The sequence below is a fragment of the Toxotes jaculatrix genome, chromosome 6, assembly GCF_017976425.1.
Source record: "Toxotes jaculatrix isolate fToxJac2 chromosome 6, fToxJac2.pri, whole genome shotgun sequence".
NCBI classification, from domain to species: Eukaryota; Metazoa; Chordata; class Actinopteri; family Toxotidae; genus Toxotes; species Toxotes jaculatrix.
Genome location: NC_054399.1, coordinates 2,324,731 through 2,351,945, shown reverse-complemented (window position 1 = coordinate 2,351,945; position 27,215 = coordinate 2,324,731). Strand labels below are relative to the sequence as shown.

Sequence of the window (27,215 nt, the reverse complement as noted above, 5' to 3'; positions counted from 1 at the left end):
TCATTTTTAACTGTGTAACGACATTATATATGTATTTGGTTATATTTTTTACTCATAAGTTTTTTTTTTTAATAACCTTAATAATACAACTTTTGTCAGTAGCGGGACTGTCGGACACACCGGGGCAGTGGGGCGTATGGAGAGACTTCTTTCAGAGACTTTGTAATGAAATCCAATATGAAACTGGAGAACTGTTTTGAAAAGGACGAACGGGCGAATCGTTCATCTTTAGCCGTGCTGACCAGCTGTGAGCCCGGTCAGCAGAGTCAGCAGCCCGGTGAGGACCACCTCCCCCCGCTCCTTCCCTCCCCTTCCCCGGTCACTCCGCTGCTGCAGGCAGCAGCACACACCGCTGCGCCGCGTCACAGTCGGAGCGGAAGAGGAAGAGAAGAAGAAGAAGAAGAAGCAGGCCAGCCTCCTGATCAGTAGTTAGCTGCCGTTGCTCCGCGGAGTTCCAGTTTTTTTTAACGGCTATGATTGACAGAGTCAGCAGAGGTTTACACGGGCATGTCCGCGCACTCGCTCGGTTGTTATCGTAACGGACAGATTTGCAGCATGGCGAGTCAAGAAAGAGCCGAGAGTTGTCGCCACTCGCACACACGAACAAGAGCACCATGTATCGGATTATTGAGGATGTTATTTATTGCTTTTATTCATACGACGCGGGCGAATAAACAAGGTTTGTAACTTAGCTGGCGACGTCCGCGTTAGCTAGCGCTAACTTCCGTAGGCATTTCTACCAAGTGTCGGTTGGGGTTACCTCTATCGGCCAACTTTATCACAGCTAGCCCGCTACCTCGCTAACATTAACACCGCCCCAGCACTGCTAAATTGTTCTCATGTGTCTTTGCCTTTAATGCAGTTTTCATTAAAGACTGGAGTGGGCTAACATGTGAATTGCTAAGCATAGTTCTCAATGAAAGTGCTATTGTTAGCTGTATGTGGCCTTTAACGTTTCAGTAAACGCTAGCTTCGTTTGTAGTTTGTTGTCATGTTGTCATCCCTTCCTTATAAGGCTAAGTTGGGCTAACAGTCAACCAGGCAAACGGAGAAAAAAAAGTATAAGGCAGAGACGCGGAGAGAAGCTCATTAGCATCCAGGCTAGCACAAATGTTAGCTTACATCAGCTACTGTGATCTTAATGCATTGGAATGAAGAGATGTCAGACTGGCAACATTACTGAACTCAGTCGCAGGCAGGCTACCCAACAGTACTTCCTCATACTGGGCTCAGTGAAGGAAATGTTTGAATCGGTCAGTTATCTGTAAACGTGGCTGAGCGTTTTGATTTGACCCTTGCTTGGCTCCAGCTTGGCACTGATTAGTCCAGGGCTAAATGACAGCGGACTGAAGTGTCCAGCTGTCAGGTCACGGTGATAAGTCCACCGGTCGTGAGTGGACAGCTGCGGTCCACGTCCAAGATAAGCTGTGCCAACTTTGAAACATGTCTGGTGCTTAGAAATCGTTTATATTGGTTCTTGACACTTGCAACACAGTCCGTTACAGGGGTTGTTTGGCAAACGCAGTGCAGACACTTTGCCATGCTTCCACCAGCTTCTACGCTGCAGGTCGTAGAGTCAGAGCTAACTAGATCACTGATAGACAGGTTTCACTAGTCAGGCTGTGTGAACAGATTTACAGGGGCCCATGCCAGGAGCTATGATACGTGGTTTAATGTAGAGAGATGATAAAACCTCATGCTTACTTTCAGCTTGGCAACTGCAGAAAAACCACAGTTGCCCGTGGCCAACAGGCCCAGCGTTAATGCGTTTTAAAGACAGACTGAGAACCAAAGACTGTATTTGTTAAAGGCATTTTGAATTTGGTAATATTTGTGAGTAGTGGTTTTACAGAATTTTACAGAACTTGTGGTTTTAGTGAATTGCAGTTTATTTTATCTGTGCAGGAGTCTGATGAATTGGCAAGTAGCATGACTGCCTCACTTTTGGTTTTCATGTCTCCCTTATTGCTGTCTCTGCTGATTTTTATTTTTTTAAATGGGAGTATTGAACAAATATTAAGTCATATACTGAATAGTGATGGGAAAAACTATGTTTCACTTAGTGTAGACTTGCCTTCAGCAGTCTAGTCCTGTCTGGCTTTCTCTACATCTAGTCCTGTTTTGTCTGGTATTTTTCACCACAGTGCAGCAGGAAAAGTTGGTGACTCAAAGGTGACTTGAACTCTGCAAATGCACAAAGAACTGAGCAGATGCTCATCCATGGCAGAATAGGTCGAACGTTTGCTGTGTGTACTTTCATAGCCTGGAAACCAGATCAATCAGGTTTGGGGATGCTAGGTTAGTATTTGTATAATGAGAGAAGTGAAACTTAAAAAGGAAATAAAACTGTGACTTGTTGCATCAAGGGATTGGATCACCTGGAACTGTTCATGCATTTTAATCTAAAACAAAAAAAGTGTGCTGTGAACATGATCTGGAAAAGCTGATCTTGCAACACAAGCAGTGGGATGTCGGTGGTGTCAGATGAAAAGCTTATCAGTAGAGTGAAAGTGTTCTAAATTCTGTGGAGTGAGTTCAGTTTTAGACTCTTCATGCTTGTAGATTCATACTCAGAGTGAGTCATGTGACAGTCAATAGGAGAAATCTATTGAAATCCTGTTGATAATAGTGTGATTACAAACACTTTATTGCCTTTGTAATCACACAGCTCAAGAATATTAGGGTGGGTTCCTCCTTTTCCAGCTATGAACCTTTTACACAAAAGGATCTGGTGGACTGACACCTTGTGACATCCAGAAATAGATGTGTATGTTATGTGTTCACAGTGGTAGATGCAATGTTTGTTCTTAGTCTGCCGAGGGTTAGACACTGAACGTCCACACCAAGTGGAGCAGCTTTCTCTTGTCTCTAGTCTGCTCTGAATGTACAAGAGTGTAAAGTTCAAATAGTGAGTTATCTTTACCATTATATTACTTTGTAGCTCAGGAATATGTGATGACTGCTAACAGATGACTTTTGCTTTGGAGATTTGGGAGGAGGAGTTACGAGCAGAGAGCTTTTTTTTAAAAAAATATTCCTGGCTGTAGTTTTTCCCATGATTTCACCACACTTTTTTCTGAAATGAGTATTATTGGTTGCTACAAGCCAGCCTGAATTCTGACATTGTGTCATCTAAAACCGTCGTCTGCCTTTTCCGGGGTTTTGAAAGGTGTTTTGCCATGCAAAACACTTTGCATTTTGTGTCGTTTTATTTACTCGTTTAACCTTTTAGGCTTAATGAGCTTGTTCTGTAAAATCTTCACGACTGAAATCAGATACAGATTGTTCTCCTTTTTCGATGATGATAGTGGTTGATATAAAACTGACAAGGTCTTCCTGTTATTTTTACAGCATTCATTCAGTCAGACACAATTCTAGAAGTTCTACATTTTGGCGAAGGAAGCCTTTTACAGGTAAGTCATTACTGTTTTCATTAAAATTTGTACGACTTCTCACCACGGTGACTAAGTTTTACATCATTTGCAGAGCAATAAATGATGAAATAGGGTCATTACTTATTTTACAAATTGCAGTTTGACTCCCTTCCTTTTTTTTTTTACAGGCAGAATCTGACATTGATTTTAGTTTATATCATCAACAAAGGTAAGTTTATATTTTTCTCTTTAGTAATATCCTCTCCTCTTTTGCAGCAAGATAGATGTTCATATGTTTAAATGCCACTATATTAGTGAGAGTGTAGTCTGGTATGAAGGTGCTGTTGTTGTTGTCGTTGCATATGTATACCTGGATAGCATTCTATTGTGAAGTGTTGCTGTAATGTAAATATACATTGGAAAGTTTAAGTATAGCCTGGGGAGTTGTTGAACCGAGCTGACAGGGCAAAACGGCAGTAGCTCACTTCATTATTGTCCCAGCTTCAAAGCAAACAGCAAAAGTGCTGCTGAAATTGTTCAGTACCAAACTGGCAGATGTGCTATCGGTTGCCATGATCATGAGAACAAGCACATACAAAAAAAGCTTGTTTTGTGAAGGCTAACAAACATGGGCAGGAATTTTATTACATCTGGCTGGTTACAGAGTATCAGTTAACACCCAAAAATAAAAAGCCTGAGCATCGTAATCACAGGCTGCCAGAGCCCACACGACAAGGCACGACCGCAGCTTGAAGCCATTCTAACTAACACACTTCGTCCTGTGGAGAAAGAAGGCATGCTTTTGTTTTTTTCCCTGAGGCCACGTCCATATGCATCCATCCTCCTCAGCTCTCTGAAACATGCTGTCTGTGACATCGGTGATCAGGGAAATGGCTCAGTCTGTGTCACCTGTTGTTGGGGCCAGACCCGCCTCTGTGCTGCCACAGCTACTTGGAGCTGAGTCAAACAGGGCAGGCTAACGTGGGTTTGGGAGTTTGTACTCAGACCAACGAGGCTGCGAGGAGCACACAGGCAGATGGTTGGGGTTTTTTTTTTTTTTTTGGAGTACTGCCTCACCTTAGCTTAAGTGCAGACACAAACATGGCTGACAGGAGAGTGCTTTGGGGAAGTTACCGCTTTCTTGTGTGCATCTCAGGTGAACATCAGACTCTTAAATCCTAGCACTGTGAGACCTATAATGACTGTCTAAGAGCTGTATAGTGAGTCCTCTACATGCCTTGATACTACTATTATTTGCATTTTAAGCGTGTGACTGGCTGAATGGGCTGTGTCCAGTGGGTAGAAGTGCTTGAACCAGTAAAAACTATTTTTAAAAACAGAAAAGTTGATTTTAAACATCATGTTTTTGTATCATAGGCTCCACATAACATCTGTCCCCTTTTCACGTGTGTTTTGTCTGAGCGTGCAGCCTTTACTGTTTGTACAGTATGTTCGAATCCATAGAAGGGTTATCTTGCTCAGACATAGCACGACCACTCCCTCATGTTGGTGGGGGGAGGCATTTTGCTGTTTGACTGTGTTGTTTCAGGCTTTTTAAATATTGAACTTCCCCTTTTTCCACATGGTGTGTGTGGTGTTCAGGAACCTCTCTGTTGTTAATTATTATCTTCTCCTCTCTTTTTTTATGTACTCTCAACTTAAGGTTAGCCTGACACTGGACATATTCAGATGTTGAGGCCAAGAGGCACAGCCCTCCCCATGATCTCCCCGGCTACTCCAATTACACACTGACATTCAACACATTAGCTCTGAAGCAGTGAGCGAAAGGCTGCATAGAATTCACAGCCAGGATCCATATTAATCCTAAATCCCACAAGAATTTTGTCAGTAGTTGTTATATTAATGAGAGAAGTGAGGACAGGCTGTGGGTGACAGATTATCCCGGAGGAACACTGCATGGTCATGGAATCTGTGTGGATCGCTGTGCGCCTCAGAGGATGGAAATCCATCCCGTCTCTAGCGAGCTCGGCTATTGTCTGCCCCTGTACACGTAGGCTTGGTAGTAAATAGGTGAAATTGATCTCTGGTAAATTGTCTGTCTCCGGGGTGGTGTTAGCGTAATTACATTTGAGTGAAGTATGAGGGGATGGTGTTAGGTACCACTGCATCAGTTCTGGTGCAAAAACAAAACAGGAGAATAAAACATATATAACATATTACACACATGTTGTGTGTAACATGTTTTTCATGAACGGTTCTGTATATTTATTCTGTGTAAAAAGAGCATGTGATATTTAGGTGTTTGCATTTCAGCCATTAAGTGACCTAGGTGCTCAGTTATGCACCACACCTGCATCACTGATGAACTTCTCTGTTCATGAGATTTTCATAAAGGCTCTCATTACACAGTTCTCTTGCACTGAAAAAGAGTTGCTTCTCCTTTGGGGGCGGCCTTGTCTATTGTTGAGATACACCTGTTGTTGAGCAGGTTTGGTGAGTTATGCCTGTGTTCCACAACCAGGCGGGTGCAGCTGAGCCTCAGAAGTCATTACCTTCATGTGAGAGAACACCACTCTCTGAAGGTGACAAGACCAGATACGTCTTTTTTTTTTTTTTTTTTTTTCTTTGTTCTTTTCCTTGTATGGATTTTCATGGAGATTTTACATATGGAAATAATGCACTGCAGATGGGAGTGGTCCCACAGCCGGCCTAATGCATTGTTAAAAAGGCCTGGACACAGACTGTGGTGTCTGTGCGCGTGTGCGTTTAGCCTCTCGGTTGTTTGAAATGCACACAAACATGGATACTATTTTTCCTAGCTTGCTGTTGCTGCTGTCACGTGTTCCTGTCTCTCACAGCACGTCCCCGCACCGTGGGAACTGCAGACCTATACGATTCGAACCTCCAATGTTGGACTTTCACGAGCAGTGAGTGTCTTATATATTCTTACATGATTTGACTGTTTTGTTACTGTCATCCATGTTTTCATCACATTTCTCACTGTGTGGGTCTTTTTTTTTTTTCTTTTGAGATGAAGACACATATTATCGTTAAAACTCATTTGCTGGAAATATTATTTTTCTGAAATATAATCAAAAGCATAACATATTATTAAACAACACTTTCCATGCCTTGTGCAGAGTTTACAACATCAGCCTTTCCTCAATAAATGGTTTGCTGAGGAAGCATTTTAGCCATCTGTGGAATGCACTTAACAAAACCACATATTTTATTTTAACTCCAGCCGCAGCACCTAGCTTCACCTTGGCCCAGCTTATTAGATCACATTCCACTTTGACAGTAGGCGCACGCCCATGTAGTGTGACCCCGCTTCAAGTGTAGCCTATAGTACACTAACAGGGTACAGAGTACAAATGGTTCAGTAGCACTCAGAGACGCTTGGACCCCAGGACCTCAGCCTGCCCCCGCCCCCGCCCCCACCCCCACCCCCACCCATCTTACTACAACAGTAAACACTCCACTTATCAGCTGTGAATGTTTTGAGGGCATGAAAATGAAACCTTGAGAAATTCTTACCCTGTCTCTAATAAACATGACGGCATGATTTGAATTAGCAGCCACAGTGTTTCAGCCTATATATAGGAGCTCAACTTTAGATGCACTGAGTAACATTAAGATGATGATGTGCTGGGGGAACCACACATACATACAGGTAATTTTTCAGGTTTGCACAATTAACTGCGGAGGAATCTGTAACAGTGGAAATTTATTGGCTTTTATCTTGTAGCCAGATTTACCTCATCATGCATGATTGTGCATTTGAGGCAGGGAGAGTCATAAAAACTTGGCAAGTTTCAAGTCTCAAGATACAGTTTGATTTTCATACCACATTGAAATGAAAGAAACCACACGTAGGAAATCAAAGATGTAAGCTACGCTTTGGATGTTGATTGGCAGCAATGCAAAGTACAGTATATGCAGTTAATGGTTTATGCAAAACCACTGGCGTGGTCCTTTAAATCAAATGAACAATGTGAAGATGGTATCGAGTCCATCGTGAGTCACCTTGTTGAGTGGCTCCACAGGGAGGTTATGTTTGACATTTTACTCTGAAAAGTTCAGTAAAGGAACTTTGATGACACTCCAAACTGTCTCCATGTTTCCTTTCTTTATTCTTCTCTTTTACTGTCTTTAAAAATCTTTGACATTATTGGTCTATTTGTCAACTGCTCTTTAAGTTTCCAAGTCATTCATCCACTGTTAAAATCTGTCAATGTTCACATTATTGTGACAACTTTATTAGAGTTTCTGCTCATATCTTATATCCAAAGTTCTTCTACAAATTAGTTTCTAGTGTATCTAAATATATTGTTGTTTACTTGCTCTCACGAATGTTTTTTCTCTTCCTTTACAGGCCTGTTGGAATGCCAAAAATGGAGAAAGTTTATTTACATAATCCTAGCTCAGAAGAAATTAGTTTGATATCAATATCAGCAACAACAGCACATTTTCACGCATCCTTTTTCCAGAATAGGGTAAGTGCTTAAAATCCCTTTAATTTATTTTGTAATTTGAAGCCACATCGTCACAACAAGCCTGATCTTTGTCTTTTGGAAAATTCGAATTATCTTGTTATAAAAGACACTTTTTCGCCCCCTTGCTTTTAAGCCACTTGGCTGTATTTTTATCACACAGTGTTATTTAATCAACACACTTCGTTAGGCATTTCTAAACGTGAATTAATCAGTGAGGTAACTTGGCATAGTTATTTTAAACGACTCACTGATCAACACACAAGTTGCATCCTGTCTCTCAGGTGCCATTTGCTTTCCTTTTTTTTTTTTATTTTTTTTTTTTGTAGTCAGTGACCTTCTTCAAGCATCAACAGCAAACAAGTAAACAGCAGCATTCAGACACTTATAATAACGTGGGAAGTCGTGATGCAAATCACATGTGCCACTGGAACATGTGACCACGCCAGAGTACCCTGGGGACTGATGTCTTCAACTGTTTAGAGACATAGATGAGTTGCAGGGTATAAAGAGACAGTCCAAAACACGATCCCACAGTAAATAAGACTAGGAAAAGTAAACAGCACTAATATCAAGTGATGCAGAGCCTGTGGTGTACACAGTGTAAACATAACACATCCTGTTAGTGGTATTTAATAAAGAAAAGCACTAAAAAGATTGTAAGCACACAGGATGCAGTGTCCCAAGAGGAGCGGTCCAAAATAACTCTACTAGAAAGATACACCCGTTCTGTGCCGTGCAGCATGTAACAGCAACCTGCCTGAGGTGAAGGTCTGTAGCACATAGAACGGTTGTTTACAGTAATGTGATGCTGTTCCATTATACTGTACATTCAGAGAATATTCACTTTTTATTATGCTGCAGCCTCATTCTTTAAATTCATTTTTCCCTCGTCAGTCTACGCTCAACACCCTGTAAAGACAAAGCAAAAACAGAATTTTAGAAATGTTCATAAATATTTTAAAAAGGAAAAATTGAAATATCACACTGGGATAAGCATGCTGTGATCTCAGGGGCCACCTGTTTCTCTTCATCATCTTTGAGATGTTTATACCTTGATTGGAGTCCACCTGTGGAAAAGTCAATTGACTGGACATGATTTGGAAAGACGCACTCCTGAAAAAAGATTTCTGTGAGCGACAGGGACAGGGAGACTGGTCAGGGTTGAGGGAAAACTGAATGGAGCTAAGTACCGAGATATACTTAATGAGAACCTGGTCCAGAGCAGTCAGGACCTCAGACTGGGCTGAAGGTTCACCTTCAAACAGGACCATAGCCCTCAGACCACAGCCAAGACCACACAGGAGTGGCTTAGGGTCAACTCTGTGAATATCCTTCAGTGGCCCAGCCAGAGTCCTGACCCAGTCAAACATCTGTGGAGAGACCAGAAAGCGTCTGTCCACCAACAGTCCCCGTCCAGCCTGGCAGAGCCTGAGAGGATCAGCAGAGAAGAATAGAAAATCCTGAAATCCAGGTGTGCAGAGTGATGAGGAAGGAGCTGTTATTGCTGCTAGAGGAGCTTCAGCTAAGTACGGAGTGAAGGATCTGAATACTTACATACAGTTTTTCCTTTTAAATATTATAAATATATAATTTTTGCTTTGTCATTATGGGTGACTGAGTGTAGACTGATGAGGGAAAATGAATTTAAAGGATTTTAGCATAAGTCCGCAACATAACAAAATGTAGACTGATCCACACATTAAGAGAGCATAAATCATATCTAAGGGAAAATCTTAAATCAGACGTGGCTCTAAAGAAATGTTTTCAGTTCTTTTTTTCATTGACATAAACAGAAGTTTCTCTTTGTCAAGACTGAAGCCAAAATTCAGTTCAGAAGAAAAGTCCTGGTCATTAATGTGGTTTTCAGTGGTGAATGTAAAAATAAATTCAACTGTAGGACATAAGAGTCTAGTTCACAAAGAAATTCAGTGAGAAGGAAGTCAGCGCAGTTTTGAAGAAAACAACCGAAGGCCTCTATTCTTCTGTCATGGGATGTGTTTGTATAAAGGCTTTGTACGTTAGGGCAGACAAATCTCACATCTCCAGGGAAATTCTTTTGTAGAGATTTTTTATTGATGACATTGGAGAGTTTTTTAAAATATAATTTTATGTCCCTATAGCTCCCACCAGATTTCTATTTATTTTTGCAACTTTCAGAACAGTGTTACAGGTGGTTTGCAGCCAAATCCAGCACATATTATTCAGTGGTTCATATACACGATGTAGCTTTTGCTGTTTGATAAAGCTGAAATGTTGCTTATCCAGTTTGCCTTCAGTTATTACCCTGCAATCACAGCAATAAGCTTAAGGAGCAGTGGGAAAGGATGGAGTGAGTGTTTTTTTTTTTTACTTCTAAATTTGTAGAGTATCTGTGGGTTTTTTGGATTTAAAAAATATAATTTAATCAGTATTTTCAGTTACTTGAATTGAACATTAGAGAACATCAGATGTAAAGAACAGACAGTAAAGCTCTTTGTAATAAAGAGTGAAATACAGGATTACCTTCCAAGCAAGGAATCAAGGCAGCTAACACACACACATCTCTGAGACCAAACCTACATCCTTGGTGTGAAGTACAAAAATGACGCATCTTGTTTGTTGTTTCTTGCTTGAAGAAGGTTCCTGACTGAAAAACCTTCCTGTAATAAATGAATTATGCAGAGTTTAGAGCGTGTTTCCCATCATACTTTACCTTTTTCTTAAACTTTATTCTGTTTTTTTTCACCACCATCAAACCTTTGTCTGCTGAGGGATGTTTTCTAAATTCCACCGGCCGTTCACTCCTTCCATTATCTGCATATTTTAGAGCCTTTGAACTTTCTGCAGCAGCAGAAATGGCAGAAGATCTGTTCTGTGCTGTTACATCAGTCTTCAGCCTTTAGATGTGACAGAGGACTGATGGTTGTTTTAGTCTGTATAAACCAACAAGGTATTTATCCGGCTGTTTTGGTAGATTGTTCATGTTACTATAAACTGGCAGGAAGGAAATCAGGGGAATATGCAGCAAAAACCACTGAACTAACGGCACTGAAACGCTAAAGTTAGAGTGTAGCTGTAATGTTTTTGTAGCAGTGGACCTTTAAGATCAGGCGTTGTGGACATGAGTGTTAATATCTTTGCGGATATTAGCCGAGCCGTTCTGGGGTCAGTACTGTGAGTAACTCCGAGGCCGTCGTCTTCTGCAGCTGTGAAAAGGTTTTACACACTGTGTGTTTACTGTCATCTGTTCTTTCAACAGATAATTCCACCAGGAGGGAACACATCATTCGATGTGGTGTTTCTCGCTCGAGTAGTTGGGAATGTAGAAAACACTTTATTTATTAATACATCACATCATGGAGTGTTTACATACCAGGTACAGACTTGAATACACTGTACTTACTGTAAACTTTTTACTTTCAGGAGAAGTGTCCCTGACATTTCTTTTTCTTTCCTTCTCTGTCTTGAAGGTTTTTGGGGTTGGCATCCCAAACCCCTACCGACTGCGGCCCTTCATTGGGGCTCGCGTCCCAGTAAACAGCAGCTTCTCACCTCTAATAAACATCCACAACCCGTACAGTGAACCACTGCAGGTGATTTAGAGAATGAGACTCTGCGATGAGTTTGATTTATTTTCATATGCTGGTGGATTGATTCATCGTGTTGCTTTTCCCTGTCCTGCATCCAGGTTGTCGAGATGTACTCCAGTGGTGGGGATCTGCATCTGGAGCTTCCCACAGGTCAACAAGGAGGCACTGGGAAACTATGGGTTAGTTTCATGTCGCAGCTTCTGGTGTTTGCATCGAGTCTTAATTTGATTTGACGATGAATGATGATGGCAGTCAGAGTTGAGTCCTAGTCACACATGCCGACCTTCTCCCTCCAGGAGATTCCTCCGTTTGAGACAAAGGGGGTGATGAGAGCCAGTTTCTCGTCGAGAGATGTAGACAACCACACGGCTTTCATCAGAATCAAAACCAATGCCCCCAACGAGGACCAGTTCATCATCCTGCCTGTAGAAGTGGAGGTCACATCAGGTGTGTTTCACAAATCTTTGTGAAGTTTTATTACCTACAGGACATTGTCTGTGACTCTCAGTGACAAGTTATATGTACAAATGTGTTTTCAGCCTTTATACTTTCTTTTTTCACGCTCTGCAGCTCCTGGTATATACTCCTCCACAGAGATGCTTGACTTTGGTACACTGCGTTCACAAGGTACAAAGTTCTACCGACATACAAAGCGACATCTTGCAGTTTTTAATCATGTCGTGTTTTCCTGGTCCTTTGCTCATTACTGTTTCACTCTGTTTGTCGACTGCTTTGTGTAACAGATCGTCCAAAACTGCTGAATCTACACCTTTTAAATTCAGGAACAAAAGATGTTCCAATTACAGTAGGTATCCTCAGTATATATACATACATACATACATATATGTGAACTGGTATCTGACCTCTTATGTAACCTGCTCTTTTATTTATGTTTTATAGAGTGTGCGCACAACACCATCCAATGAAGCGGTCACAGTAGATTTCAAAGCAGTCACGCTAAAAGCTGGAGAGAGCAGATATACCAAAGTTGCAAGTATTAGTTTTGATGGTAAGTTTGTTGTTGTTGTTGTTTTTTTTTTTTTATGTTGTAATAATGGACACTTGCTCTTTTGAAATGCACATCTTATTTGTTTTCTTATATAAACTTTTAAACAACAACAAGTTTTGGCACCCAGCATATTATAATTAATGTTAGTGGAAATTTCATTTGCAAACTATTGTTAGGTTTTCACAGTGAAGGTTGAAAATAGAAAAAAAAAGTCCCACTGGTGCTATGGTGCTAGCATACGCTCGTTCCATTACCGCCCCCTTCTCACTGTGGAATATGATGTACACCCACATGAATGAAAACATCTGAAGGATGTGCACTTTACAAAGAACCTCTGAACATGAGGTCAGCAGAAACATAGAAACTCAGTTTTAGGTTTATTCATATATAGTATACACATCCCCAGTGTGTGTGTGTGTGACCAGTAATGTACATGGCTGGTCATTGGTAATAGACTGGTCTTTTGTCCTAATAGTTTTATGTCCTGTCCTCACTCTGGCAGTTTCTTACACTTTCTGTTTTAGTGTTGCACAACTTCCTCTTGCAGGGCCTGGCATCCTTTCACATCGCACTTATCCGCTCTCTCGATATTGGTTTTTTTTTTCATTGCAGCCTCAAAAGCGAGACGACCGTATCAGTTCTCTGGTAAAATAACTGTTAAAGCAAAAGAAAAGAGCTACTCCAAGCTTGAAATCCCATACCAGGCAGAAGTTTTAGAAGGGTGAGTTATTTTGTGATTATATGTGGAGAGAGGCGGCTTCATATATATATATGTGTGTGTGTGTGTATTTATGCTGGTATGTCATTTCCTCTTGCAGCTACCTGGGCTTTGACCACACAGCTACACTGTTCCACATCAGGGACAGTCCTGTAGACCCAGTGGACAGACCCATCTTCCTCACAAATGCCTTTAACTTTGCAATCCGAATACACAACGTGTCCCTGCCCGAAGAGGCCAAAACCATGTTTAATGTGAGTGCCACCGGACAGGGTGAACAGAGGTCGTTCTGAATGTAAAGTTATAGATACACACTTAAAGGAAAATGACATCACTTTTTCTTTTTCCTGTTTTAGGTGCAGAACTTCAGCGCACCTATCCTCATCCCCCCACATGAGTCACGGTACATCTTCTCCCTCCTCTTCCGGCCAGTTCGACCATCCATTCACATAGACAGCAACATCCTACTCATCACAAACGCATCAAAGTTTCACCTGCCTGTCCGGGCCTACACAGGCTTCTTGGAGGTACATGACGTATATCCACAGTGTAGTTAATGCAGCCTGGGCAGCAGTGCAGTGACTACAGAAACAGAATGTATTTACTGTATTTTAGCTCAGTTCTTTGCTCTGTGTGAAGTTACTATGAATTTAAAAAGCAGGTTTTACAGAAATTATACATTTTTATGGCACAGTAGTTTCCTATAAAGTGTTAACGGTCAAGAAGTCAGATTCAGGTCTTAAGTCAGTTTTGAAGTGTGTAGCCTGTGTTTTGCCTTTTTAGAACAGATTCAATAACATAGTTCTTGGTGACGATGTGTGTGAAATAATGTGGTGTTTGTTCGTGTACAGCCCCTGGTCCTGCCTCCCAGTCTGAAGGAGAACGTCCTGGACTTCGGTGTCCGCAGTGCAACGGACACCAGTAGCATCACTTTTGTTGTGGTCAACAGTAATCCTATAGAGGTAAGAAGATTAAGGAGCCGATTATGAAACGATTGTCTGGTTTTCCAGATGTTTTGTCGTGGAAGAAGGGAGAAACTTCCTTGGCATGGGCCACAGTTCGGCAGTATGCTGACTTCTGGAACATGTTGCAACATCCTTTATACTAATATATTCATTTCCACAATGGCATTTGATGCCGTGTTCTTTGTGCGTAGTCATACATTGTTCAAACGGACAAAATATCCCCGTGCAAAGAGTATTATACAGTGTTTTGTGCTTGTCTTTCCACTCTCCTTTCTGTCCTCCAGTTGGAGATCAAGTCCTGGCTGGTCACAGGCGACAGTCTTTCCATGGAGCTGCTGAAGACAGAGAAAGGAAACACAACAGTGACCCTGAGTCGCCTGAGAGAACTGCAGAACACTTCAGCCTCCCATCATAAAACAGTAAGACCTGCACAGTGTCACTCCAGAGCTGCTTTTGGCTTTATTCTGTGATCATGATGACACTGAATATGGTAGAAGTCTGTCACTGGAGAAGCTATGTGAGTCAGTAGGGAGTAGTGTCACCAGCAGAATGCACATGACGTGTCAAAATTATTGGACAAGTTAACACTTTGTGTAAGTTTGTTTTTAATTTAATTGTTAAACCTAAAATCTCTCTCTAGTTCCTCTTCTTCATTTTGCTGAGCTAGAAAAAAAAATCCTGAAATGCTGTGCAAGCCGAAATTTTGAAACCTCATAATTGATGATCTTATCAGAGAAGATGTGAATGTGCCTGGTACAGTGCTGACAGTTAGTGGTTAGTAAAAGCTTATGAACTGTTTTGTCAGTTCAGATTAATTCTTTAAGAATATTTCATTTCATTTCAAACATGTTGCTGAACTGTTGTTTATGGCTGGATATCTTCTATCAGACACAAAAAACTGAATGGTCTACTTAAAAAAAAAAATCTAAATGTAATTTTGATTTTACTTCTTTAAAGTGTGTTAAGGGTAAGTTTTTTTTTTTACTGCATGTCAGTTTTGTTTTGTTTTTTCCGATATGAAATCTTAAAACCACAGGATTTCAAAACTCCGATTCTCACATTCAGATTGCTGACAGAACAAAACTGATGATGAACAGCAGCTTCCTGATGTAGAGAATCTCCATCCTGAGCACCATGAGCTGCTTAAGATGAAAACTGACTATTCTCAACTGTTTTCTCTTTGCAAAGGTGATATTAGCATCTGGCTACTACGCAGCTTTCAGAGTGACGCTGGTGGCTAAGGCACTGGAGGGCGTGTACGATGGAGCCATACACATAACCACAGACTATGAGGTAGGACACCAGCTGTTTGTGGTTGTAATGATGTTCTTTTAAAGGAATACACAACCAGCATTCAGTGTAATGCTGACATGATTTCTTCTTTTTCCTTAGATACTAACCATCCCGGTGAAAGCTCTCATCGCAGTGGGCACGTTAAACAGCTCTCCCAAACACATCATTTTACCACCTTCATTTCCTGTAAGTAACATTAAGATGTTTTCATAAGTGAGAAGATTTCAAACCGTTCCTGCCCTGGTAACAGGCAGGAGATGAAATGAAGTGTGAGCACTCCTTCCTGTTAAAAGCCCAAGGTGTTACAGCTCTCGACATGTCTATATGTTTTTTTTTTTCTTTAGGGGAAAGTTGTTCATCAGAGCTTCAGCATACAGAGCTCTTTCACACAGAAAGTGAGGCTGCAGCAGATCCGCTCCCTGACAGAAGATATACGTTTTTATTACAAGCGGCTCCGCAACAACAAAGACGAGCTGGAGCCCAGACGTAAATCAAAGGTAGAGAATCACCTCAGTGAGCCGTATTTGCTCTTAGAGACATAAACTTAACTTTAATTTCTCCGTGTTTTTCAGGTGGCAAATATTTATTTTGACGCGAGCTTACAGTGTGGTGATCACTGTTATGTGGGCCTGCCATTCGTGCTTAAAAGTAAGTTGTTTTTGAATGTGTGTAATGTTAAAATGTCACAAATGAAATCCCCATTCAGACTGCTTTTATTTCTCCAGGCGAGGTGCAGTGATTTTTAACATCACCTGCCGTTGTCAGTGATTTTTAATCCCGCCCGGGGCACGTGGTTTATCTTTCTATTCGTGTTTTTCATAGGGGACCTCTGAGTTTTTTCTGCAGGAAGAAAATTGTGTGAAATTGAAGGAAGACAAAAATGCTTTTGATAATATGATCAATGGTTCTGTTCTGTTTTTTTTTACTTACCCGTTATTTGTATCACTGGTTTACATTCATGCTGAAGAAAAAATATGTTGATTCTCAGGCAAGTTCTGCACTTATAAGGAATCTCTTTTTTTCTAGAGGATTTCTGGACTTTTATTTGTAATGGACATCAGAGATAACGATACCTTAAGCACATTTGAGTCATAATGAATAATATTAATATGTGCCTCATGTCTGTGTTCAGGTTTGATTCCGTTGTGCCACAGAGAAGTACTAATAAGTCCAAATAAAATTGGTAATATGTTTTTTTCCTCTACAGCTGAGTCCAAGCCTCATGGGCTGGCGTTACAGGAGGATATCTGGGATGCTGATGTGGATCTTCATCAGAAACTTCTCAGACGATGGAAGGAGCTGAAAGAGCGTGTAGGACACAAGTAAGCACATTGGGGCTTCGGTTATCAGATTTTACCGTTCAGTTACTGGGTCCACATTTGTGAACTATTTAAAGAATGCCACAAGGTGATTCTTTTCTTACCAAAAGGATTGAAGCCGTCTTTGAAGTCAACACAGACCTCCAGAAAAACGTGCAAGCTAAAATAACAGCACACTTGACCTGGCCCTCACTGGTCAACTCTTCACAACGAATTACGTTCCCTCTGACCAACACAAACAGCTCCTCTGTGAGTAGAAACAAGCCACCTCTTGTTACTCCATGTCCGAAAACACACACAGGAATTTGTCATGGTCTTGTTAAACTTCTGTTTTTAAAATTGCGGTGGGAAATCTTTTTGTTTCTCTGCAGGATGGGGAGGTGATTCTGCAGAATCCCGCTGATGTCCCCGTCTACGTCCAAGTTCTCCCTTTGGCCCTGTTACCCAACCCCTCAGTGTTTTCTGGAAAACTGGCTGACAGGTGAAAAAACTCCAGAAAACTATGCAGATTGTTGTTTTTTATCTCTTTGTCTTACTCTGACAGTAATCTTCTCAAACCTTATTTCCCAGGTTTCCATTAGGAAATTTGTCCAACATCAACATTGACACAAACACCTTAGAGTTCCAGGTTCACAGAAATCAAGTGAGTGACAGCTGACTTCATTGTTAAGGAATTTAGAGAATCCATAGCTGAGGCAGCATGTGGAAGCTGTTTGACTCTAACAGGCCGTCTGTTTGTTTGGCAGACATCATTAATGAAGACCAGTGCTGGGTTTGTAGAGGGCTCAACCAGACCCTTTGTGTACAACCTCCTCCTGCTGCCCGGCGAAGTTAAGTCATTTAGCGTGAGGTTCACTCCCATCAGCAACCACAGCGTCTCCTCCCTCCTCATAGTCAGGTAAAGTCTGTTCTCAATGCGACAAACCAAACGGTCCCTTTAGTAAATATGTGTGTCTTCTAAAATCTGTGCTTCACTGGGAAACCGTTTAGGAATAATCTGACTGTGATTGACACAATCGTGCTTCACGGGCGGGGTACGACGGAGAGCCTGAGAGTTGCAGGGAAGCCTCCGGGACAAGGCAGCTCTCTGAGGTTTAAGATGACTGAGGCCCTTCTGAAAGACTGCACAGAGAGTGAGTTTGTGTTGCTGAGGCCCAGATCACTGTGAACATGGAGTCTGTTTCATTTGAGACAAAGTCTACGAGCACCAAAATGTATTGGCTGTAGATACAGTATGATTACAAGAACATCAGTACATTCTCAGTATATTATGTTTATTATTACTTTTTGCCAATCAGATAAAAGTTTTTTTGATAATTTTAACAGATACTACAGTGTTCAAACACTGTTTCCTGGTTTTACTTCCTGCTAAAACACAGATCATTTCCTCTTATAGAAAGTTTCCCTGCATTAGTGCATATTTACTCGCATAAAAATATTTCATCCAAAACAAAATTAGGAAATACAAAGTGTCATCGTCTTCCCTTCAAAATAAAGGTACACTAAAAGCTCAGTCTAAATCCACATAGGCCTTTGTAGAAAGTTATAATGACACGCGCAACAACATACACACAAATAAACCTCACTGATGCTAAATTTAAAGGATAATTGCTGCTGTTAAAAGTCTGGAACAGACTCATTTACTTTTTGACTCACAGTGTTGGTCGTCCTGTGTATTAACGTGATTTAACTGACTATATTGTGATTATATCCCTTTACATTTTACATCTTAGTACAACTTGTTCTCTCGTTCGCAACTATTATTCCATTAATTATTATCTCTTCATTTATTTCAGAGGCAAAGGTCAAAGAGCCAAACTTCACTCTCAAAAGAACCTTCAGAGTGGAGAATACAGGTTTGCTCCCGATCACCATCAGATCAGCAGAAATCAACGGACAACCCTGTGAAGGATATGGATTCAAAGTTCTCAACTGTCAAGAATTTGCACTTAAGCCAAATGCTTCAAAAGACCTCATCATACTGTAAGTGAACAAACTGTGGTGCGTGTGTGTGTGTGTGTGTGTGTGTGTGTGTGTGTGTGTGTGTGTGCGTGTGTGTGTGCGTGCCTTCTCTCCCTATCTCCCACAAGCTCTATTAATACTTGTCCTCAGCGTCTCTGTGTAAGCCTTCAGTAAGAGGATGAATTGGCTCTCTGTCTCTCTGCCTCTCAGCCTCTGTTTGCTCCCCTCAGGTCTCGTTTTCCATCACCTCTTAAAGTTCAGCTCCCCCTGTAACATGGATGGACACACATACATTTGTTATACGCTTGTTATCCCTTTGCAAGTTAAAAAAAAAATAATAATACTCAGATGTTTGCCACAAATATTAAATATGCCACTAGATTGAAGCTCAGTTTTGCTTTGCTGTGATATTAATGTTAAGCTGGTAAACTACTGTAAAATACAAAAAAAACAGAGAAATTAAAAAAAAAAAGTTCAATGGAACTAAAAGACACACCCATTGTACACTCCCACAGGTGTTTTCACATATTTTGGCTGGTTCTTCTCAGAGTGGTGTGGGTGTGAACAGTCTGTTAACATTCACCTGTTTGGACAGGACAGTTTACACCTTCATCATTCTTATTAGTACATAACAGACAAGCACAGGTGTAAATAATCTAATTATGGCTGACTTCCATTTAGCTGCTTCATTTTCAGGGTCCCGGCGTTGTGAATGCTATCACTCTGGCGTGGCTTACCAGGACGCCGACCTGTGTTTTACCTTTTAAATCACCAATATTTAAAAATGTCTGCCGTGATAAAGTCTGCTCCCAACGGAACAGAGGTTTAAACAGCCAGTATAACTGAAAATAGGTGTGGATGCAAAAGGCATTTCATTTGTACACTGGCCAGTGTCAAAATAAAGCCACGCCAAATGCACTGATAGTTTATGGATTATCTAACCTGCTGTAAAATGTTGGCAGCTTACCCACGTATTTTGCAGCAGCAAGCAGTGACAAGCTGCAGATTTATCATACAAGCACTTTGAACGAGAGTTGTCCACAGTGGACTGTTTGACTGGTTATGAAGCAGTTCACAGTTAGATAGCAAAGCTTTATCTACACTGACAATGAGCAGTATTTGCATACGACCAAAAGTAATCCAGTTACTTTGGGAGGTGACGGCTAATTTAAGCTGGGGTCATAGATGTGGCTTATGACTAACACACTCCCTTCTTATGGCGTATGGACCCGCCTCCTTCACTTAGCTGAGTTCAGTCTGATTGAACTTTAACATGCAAAGTTTTGAGGGTGTTCAGTGTCCGGCCAATCAGAGAGAGGGGGCGGGACTGACCCCTTATTCAGGAAATAATATTGGTCTACATCCCTGTTTTATAACTGCAGTGAGCAGAGGAGGCTGGGTGCTGTTTAGATGTAGTAAGTGTAATAACATGAGTAAAATAAAATGTTGTATGGTTTACAACTCTGTGGGCTGCTGTTGCTCACAGTTTATGTTTACAGCCTTCAATTTCCTGTCCCGCCTACTTTTGATCACACCACTCAAGTAAATTTTGCCAGATGGAGTTTGGTCTGACAGCGGCTCAGCGCCAGATATCAGTGATCAACGATCACTGATAACAGCAAACAAAGGCAGCAATGGGCTGAATGATAATAAAAAATCAAGCTTGTTCACATGAAGCTCTTCATGTTTGTTAACTTTTAAGAGCAAACGCCACTCTCACCTTTTCCGTTTGGCTTCATGGCGCCGTAGAGTTTTTTCTCAGAGCAGAGACATTTTGACTCATCATAGCAGGAAAAGCACAATTGGAGCCAATAACAACAAGTGCTTTTGATGGCTTTGTTCTATTTAAGTGTCCCAGACATTAAAGCATGCCAGTTAGTCTGGTACTGACGCAGCAAAATGGAATGTGGCCATTACTAATGTTATCAGTGGCACCTGTGCTTTTCACTGCTGTCACTGTCACAAACTTCCTGCTTTGATTTCTGCCTGTTATTAAATATATTCCAGCTTACAGCAAATCAAATAACGCACCTGCTTCGACTTAAACCTACTTTGCATCTGCTGCTCGACTGGTTAGAAAATACACACGTTTTACAGTGTACAGTCTAACAGTACACTGTGTTTGTGCTTATCAGAGTGAACATCCTTCCTTTTATAGGTAAACTGCCTCCGTTTGTGACTCTACTCACACAAAGGTCAAACACTGTGCATGGTCTGAGAAATGAGAGCGGTGCAGCTTTCTCAGACAGGTTTGCTGCACAGCTCACCTCAGACATTTCCATTTTAACCGTGGCTTGTTAGTCAGTCGGTAAAGGACGTTCACGGGTTTTGTCGAGGTAAAGTACGTTTGAAACCTTCAAATACACGCACAGAAAGTCAGATTACACCCTGAGCTAGTCCTTTATGGTCATTTTAGAAGACAACCATGTCCTGATGCAGACGGGTGACACAGATTTCTGAATCACTAAGGTACAGTTAGACCCAGAAATATTTGGACAGTGACACAGTCTTCATGATTTGGGCTCTGCATGCCACCACATTGGATTTCAAATGAAACAACTAAGATGCAACTGAAGTGCAGACTTTCAGGTTTAATTTGACAAATTAACATTACCATAAGTAAAATGTCCATTTTTAATACTTTATTGAGAATCCTTTGCAGGCAATGAGTGCCTGAAGCCTGGAGCCCATGGACATCACCAGACGCAGGCCTTGACTGCTCGATCGGGTTGAGACATATTAAAGACTACATATTAAAGAGCTGTAATTCCTAAACCCTTCCTCCAATTTGGATGTGAATACTCTCAAATTACAGCTGAGAGTCTGCACTTTAAGCCCATATCGATTATATAACTGTATCATGAATATGTTATTGTGAACAGCTAGAATAACAAAACTTGTGTCACTGTCCAAATATTTCTGGGGCTAACTGTTCCTCCCAGGTCTTCCTCTGGTCTCTGGTGGTATTCAGGTGTGCTTTGTTGCCACATTAATAGACCACAGGTGGATTTCAGCTGGTGATTACTGAGTTTAGAACACGTTTAAACAAAGATTTCCCTCTTTTCCTCGCAGGTTTACACCCGACTTCACTTCATCTCGAGTGATCCGGGAGCTGAAATTGGTGACATGTGGAGGCTCTGAGTTCGTGTTTGTCCTGAACGCGTCCCTGCCCTACCACATGTTAGCTGCGTGTGCAGAAACCCTGCCCAGACCGACCTGGGAGCTGGAGCTCTACATCATAGTGTCTCTCATTATGAGGTGAGCGTTGCTCTGCACAGCACTGCGACATTAGGACAGCACTAAAAGCACTACGACACAGTCCTGTTAGATTTTGTGAAACTTTATTTCAGCCTAACTGAGTGTTGGCATTTGTTTTGTGTGTGTGTGTGTGTGTGTGTGTGTGTGTGTGTGTGTGTGTGTGTGTGTGTGTCTGCAGTTCCATGTTTCTGTTGGTGATTGCCACAGCCTACCTGGAGGCTCAGAGCATCTGGGAGCCTTTCAAGAGACGAGTGTCTGTGGAATCCAACTCCACCTTGGAGACCGGGAGACCTTTTAATCTCAGGGACATTGTTCAGATTCACAGTGATTCAAAGTAAGTGTGACGTGGAAAAGAGAGAGGGGCATCCTGGGTAAACGCTGATCTATCAACATGCTTATCAAGACATAGAATATCATTACTGCTCACAATGATATATTTTTAATCTAATGCATAAAATGACCGACTTTAAAAACAACTTGTGTAGTGGTCAGCGGTCTGACACACAGAGAAGATAGTCCACTATGGTGAAGTGTCTGTGGCTAACCACTGCCCACAGTTTTTGCCATGTCTGGAACTGTAACCAGCAGTTGGTCCTTATCACTGGCTGTTCACTGCTTTGCATGTTTAATCTCAGGCTGTGAAGGCAGCTCAGTTATTTCAGCCATGAAGTGCAGCTTCTCCTTACAGACTGATAACAGCAGCACTTCATCGTGCCAGTTTTTCACAGACACAATCCGTTTGTGTTCTGGTTTAATAGAGAGTATTTCAGCAGTTTCACAATGAAATGATAAAGTTCATTTGTTGTCTTTAGAGCTGAAACAAACAATCTTTAAATTTTTGCTCGTCTTTATTAATTAATGAATCGTTTGGTCTATAAAACACAAAACTACAAAGAATGTCCGTGATGAGCTCTCAGAGCCCAAGGTGATGTTCCCAAAGGTGTTTTTTGTCTGAGTAACAGTCGAAAACCCAAAGATGTTTCATTCATTTATAATGTAAGACCAGAGAAAGCAGCAAACCCTGAAGAAGCTGGAAACATCAGATGTTTGGCACTTAATCCTCGGTCTATCAGTGATCAAAGTAGCTGATCGTTTTTCTATTGACTGACTGAACCAGTGAATCACCGTATTGATGCAGCTCTAGTATTTTTATTCTGGATTATGAATACAAAGACAGAAGCCACAAGCTTAGTTCAAGCTTAGTCCTCTGTTTAAAGCCCAACTTTTAACAGGACATGAGACAGTGTAATCCACACAAGGCATTCGATCAGTCAGCTGTTGTTGGCACTCCTTCTGTGAAGTCAGCTCAGAGTGTCGGCCTTTTACTGCCTTTTTACCAGTTAAGAGGAAATTGATGACAAAAAGCAGTGAATACCATGTATTAGAGTACTGAAGGGGTTTAAATAAAGTTGGTGCATCTGCAGCATGTACAGTGGAACTTAACAGACTTTTCTGTCGTTATTCAGGTTGAACGATTACAGCGACTCACCCCAGAGCTCCAGAGGATTATATGCATCCAGCAATGGAGCAGCTCGGGTTGGAGGCCGACCGGGCAACAGCCGCACGCTATCAGACTCAGACAGCCAAGATAAGAGGTCCAGAATCGGCTTCAGCCGCCCACCTATGCAAGCTACTTCCTCCCAGCTGACCAAAGGAAGTACAACCTCAGGCCAAGAAGGTCCTCCTGCTGCCTGCCAGCTGACCAACCGCAAGGCTCGGGGCACCAAACAACTGGACCTCCAGAGTCAAACTTTAGCCGGGTCGTCGCTGCCTCACAGAGGCCTCTGCCCTGAGGATGCAGAATACGCCAACCTGATAGGAGCCATGGACAACGACCTCGATCGTCCAGAGTCACTCAGTGCCGAGACTCTGCAGGAGCAGAGCTCTCAGTCCATACAAAACAAAGGTGCACACATTTATTTTACCAGCACAGAGGAGAAGGCCAGCAGGTCTCTGTAATCATTCACAGGTTTGAATGTGTGTGTGTTCATATTGTTTACAGTGTTGGAATCCAAAGGGAAGCAGAGGGGTAAAACAAAAGCCCAGAGGAAGAAGGAAGAGAAAGAGAAAAAATCCACAGGAAAGACTCAGGGAGACGAGCTTAAAGATAACCTGGCTGACAACGACGACAGCTCCTCCACCACCACAGAGACCTCCAATCCAGATGTGGAGACAAACATCAGAGAGGTAAATGACAATGTTGTAGTTCAGCTCACAACGTTGCATCAAAAATATGCCTTGTATTAGAATGTTTCCCTTCATTTCTTCCAGGAACCAGTGAAAAAGAAAGGAAGGACAGTGCCCACTGGAAAAGTGAAAGAAGAAACTTCAAATTTCTTAATCAAGCCCAAAACCAAGAAACAACCAACCACAAAGAAAGAGACCCAAGCAGAGAAATCCAGGTTAGCTTTTAATTAAAAGTGACACCTATCACTTTTTTGTCCTGTCCTTTACTGTGCTGTTCTTTACACGTGTCTGTCTTCCCAGTTCTCTGGAGCTGCCATATGTAACACCACTGGAGAACAAACAGCGTAAGACCTTCGCATCCAAAGCTCTCCACCCGCTCACCAACCTCCCAAAGACCAAACCCCTGCAGAAACAGAGATGTGAGTTTTGTTTTACTTAAACCTTCACTCTTCCCTTTGCTTCAATATTCAGTGTGTTTTGTGACACGTTTGTTTCTGCAGTAGATGGGAAGCTGGAGGACGGGCGTCCCTCTCTCCTGGCTAAACTGTTGTCCAGTGCTGAACCGGGCCACAGCAGCAGCTCTGAAGGCGAGAAGGAGTTTGCTTCTCCAGAGTGGGATGTGCCTCTTTCGAAAAACAGCATCCGTAAGTCGAGACCTGAAACCATCCCGTCATGTCCAGCACCTGTCCTACTCGCTCTTATTTCACATACTCACTGAGCGCCGTCCTGTTCTCATCCAGCAGAAGCAGACAGTCTTCAGCAGATCTCCCTCCAGACAATAAACGCAGACGCCTTTCTGAAGAGATCGGCCACAGCTGGGACCTGCTCCCCTCCTCCGACGTCCCCCACCTTACCGTCCCGAGGCACCTACAGCAGTGTACTCAACAGTAACAGGTCTCCACTTGTCAAATGCACAACTTAATGTCACTAATAAAATAAGATTTTTTTTTCTTATGTCCACTTACCAAAAAGCTGTGATGAAGTCAACCTAGTGGACAACATAGTGTCTTGTCTAGGTCTCAGTACTAACAAACAATATGCATTAGAAATGTTAGTATTTTGTCCTCAAACGTACGTCCCTGCACAGAGAGCCTGTCAGCGAGTGCAGTTTTCAACAGGGACCTCTGGGACAAACCATCTGTTGTTTTTTAAGTTGTTGTGTGTTGATTTTCCCTGGTAGAGAACATGGTAACTCCTTGAAATGAAATATGATTTATTATTTTAAGAAAGCATAATATTTTGAACAACTTATCTGTTTTGTGACATGTTTGCAGTGAGGGATTCCAGAAGAAGGCCCCCGGAAATAAACTGTCTGCAGCCACTCCACTCCCAGGCAAGAATGGGAACCCCACGTTTGCTGCTGTCGCTGCTGGTTATGACAAAAGCCCAGGTAAATGTGTAACAATAAACATGTGATCAAAGTGTCTACATTGTCCTTACGAGGGTTCATGTACGAGACGAGGCTAATGTTTTACTCGTCTCATCAGGCGGCTCTGGCCCAGGTAAAACTGACAGCCAAGGAAAGAGTCTGGCACACATGACATCAGTGGAAAGTGACAGCTCTGACAGGTAACATGAGCAAAAGACAAAACGCACATCCAGACATGACGTCGTACAATCCCAGCTGAAGATATATGTTTTTCTCCCGTAGCTCTGGATTGTGGAGTCCCATTGACACAGCCAGCAGTCCAAACTACCACTCTGCCAACTCGTTCTCTGCTTTTGGGCCCAACAATTCCTTCAACCTGACAGGAGGTAACCTGTGTGGCTCACAGGTCACAAACAAACAGAAGAATGTAGAGTAACTGGTGTAACCGTGTACGGTTGACTGGCTGCATTCAGACTGAAGTGTGTTTGTATGTGTTGTTTTTAGTTTTCAGTGGAATGAATCTGCCAAAATCGTCTGAGCCTCAGCAGAGCTGGCCTGAGTACAGCCCTGTACCCTCCTCCTCCATCTGGGACATAGCAAGCAGTGACTCCCTGCACTCCTGGCCCAGCAGCTCCAGCTCACCCACTGCCCCAACTGCAGTAAGATCCCTTATTTGGTGCTGATGTAGCTTGTAGATCCACTTCCTGTTCATGATATTATTGTCAAACTCCCCCTTTTTGTTTTTTTCGTAGTCACTCCTGGGAAACACCCGTAATCCCTGGTCTACAGCCACACCCTTCGGCAGCTCCATTTGGTCTACAAGCGCAGAATCAGCCTTACCCTCTTTTGCTCCATCTGCCAACACAACGACTCTGACTGACTTGGTCCACAGTTCCGCCCCGTCGCCACCAGCTTCTACCGAGATGAGTCGGACCTACAACCCATGGAGCATGTGGCGCCCCACCCTGAGCAGGCGTAGCTCAGAACCCTGGCCTAGCTCCTCTGACAACGGCAATTAAACAGCACATGATGGCACTTAACAGAAGCATATCATGTATTTGATGGGCTCTGTACGCTAAGTGAATTTTTTTTTTTTTTTTTTTTAAATCAGAGAATCCCATCAGAAAGCAATGGTGCCTAAAAGAATGGTAGCCCAGTGCTGTAGGTTACCAACCCTGCAATTTAGTTCTCTGCTGCTTTTTATTCATGGGGGCGGAAGTGCTAACTTTTATTTGGATTTGTTTTAACAGGAGCCCCTAAAGTAAAAATGTTGATAGCATGGTATGCTAATGCCAGTGCGGACATTTTGCTGATATAAAGGCTGGTAACGCTGCATTCCTCCTTTAAGACTGAGTCATGGCGCAGAATCTGAAGGTCAGTATTAATGTTGACACACATCTAAGCCATGTCATGTTTTCAAAATCGTTTTGCGTCTCATTGGTTTCTTGTAGAATTTGGTTTGAAAAGTCAAATTTGGATACGTTTGAATTTAAGTCGCTGCACTGGGCTTTTATTTGGCGGCAGAGATGGTTCATAAGCTGACGTGATTCTTCAGAACACCAACAGCACACAAAGCTTCATGAATGTTCATGTTCCCCATTTTAAACTGAAACTATCAAAGCCTTCTGTGAGAGTAAATTGGTCAAATAATCAAAGGATACTTAAGTTTGAGGTTTGTATGGTATACATCACTTTGTGTCAGCAAATTTAAATAAAAGATTTCAGCAAAACATCT

At 42.0% G+C, this 27,215-nt stretch overlaps 1 protein-coding gene across 3 annotated transcripts; it reads left to right on the top strand.

Moving 5' to 3' along the window:
- Positions 1-391: 391 nt before the first annotated feature.
- Positions 392-27,211, top strand: tmem131 (transmembrane protein 131). 3 transcript variants are annotated; one of them, XM_041039694.1, is made up of 41 exons: positions 392-679; positions 3,352-3,413; positions 3,563-3,603; positions 6,194-6,262; positions 7,711-7,831; positions 11,070-11,186; positions 11,281-11,403; positions 11,499-11,579; positions 11,697-11,847; positions 11,971-12,027; positions 12,144-12,205; positions 12,301-12,409; positions 13,022-13,130; positions 13,228-13,381; positions 13,484-13,654; positions 13,979-14,089; positions 14,377-14,511; positions 15,281-15,385; positions 15,485-15,571; positions 15,730-15,882; positions 15,958-16,033; positions 16,593-16,707; positions 16,815-16,953; positions 17,076-17,185; positions 17,275-17,347; positions 17,451-17,602; positions 17,695-17,837; positions 18,501-18,687; positions 21,739-21,924; positions 22,103-22,258; positions 23,391-23,830; positions 23,927-24,111; positions 24,196-24,326; positions 24,412-24,530; positions 24,615-24,755; positions 24,852-25,005; positions 25,386-25,501; positions 25,599-25,680; positions 25,763-25,866; positions 25,985-26,139; positions 26,233-27,211. In XM_041039694.1, exons 1-41 carry the CDS (start codon positions 508-510, stop codon positions 26,497-26,499), a joined length of 5,421 nt encoding a protein of 1,806 aa, XP_040895628.1. In that variant the 5' UTR covers positions 392-507; the 3' UTR covers positions 26,500-27,211. The 3 variants fall into 3 exon arrangements, with proteins under 3 accessions (XP_040895628.1, XP_040895627.1, XP_040895626.1); XM_041039693.1 differs by having other exon boundaries at positions 24,612-24,755; positions 24,855-25,005; XM_041039692.1 differs by having other exon boundaries at positions 24,612-24,755; positions 26,233-27,210.
- The last annotated feature ends 4 nt before the right edge of the window (positions 27,212-27,215 follow it).

Coding starts and splice junctions, on each gene's coding strand:
- tmem131 (XM_041039692.1), top strand. CDS start 508: ATGTCCGCGCACTCGCTCGGTTGTTATCGTAACGGACAGATTTGCAGC. Junction 16,954..17,075: donor CCAACACAAACAGCTCCTCT/GTGAGTAGAAAC, acceptor GTTTCTCTGCAG/GATGGGGAGGTGATTCTGCA. Junction 17,838..18,500: donor TCTGAAAGACTGCACAGAGA/GTGAGTTTGTGT, acceptor CATTTATTTCAG/AGGCAAAGGTCAAAGAGCCA.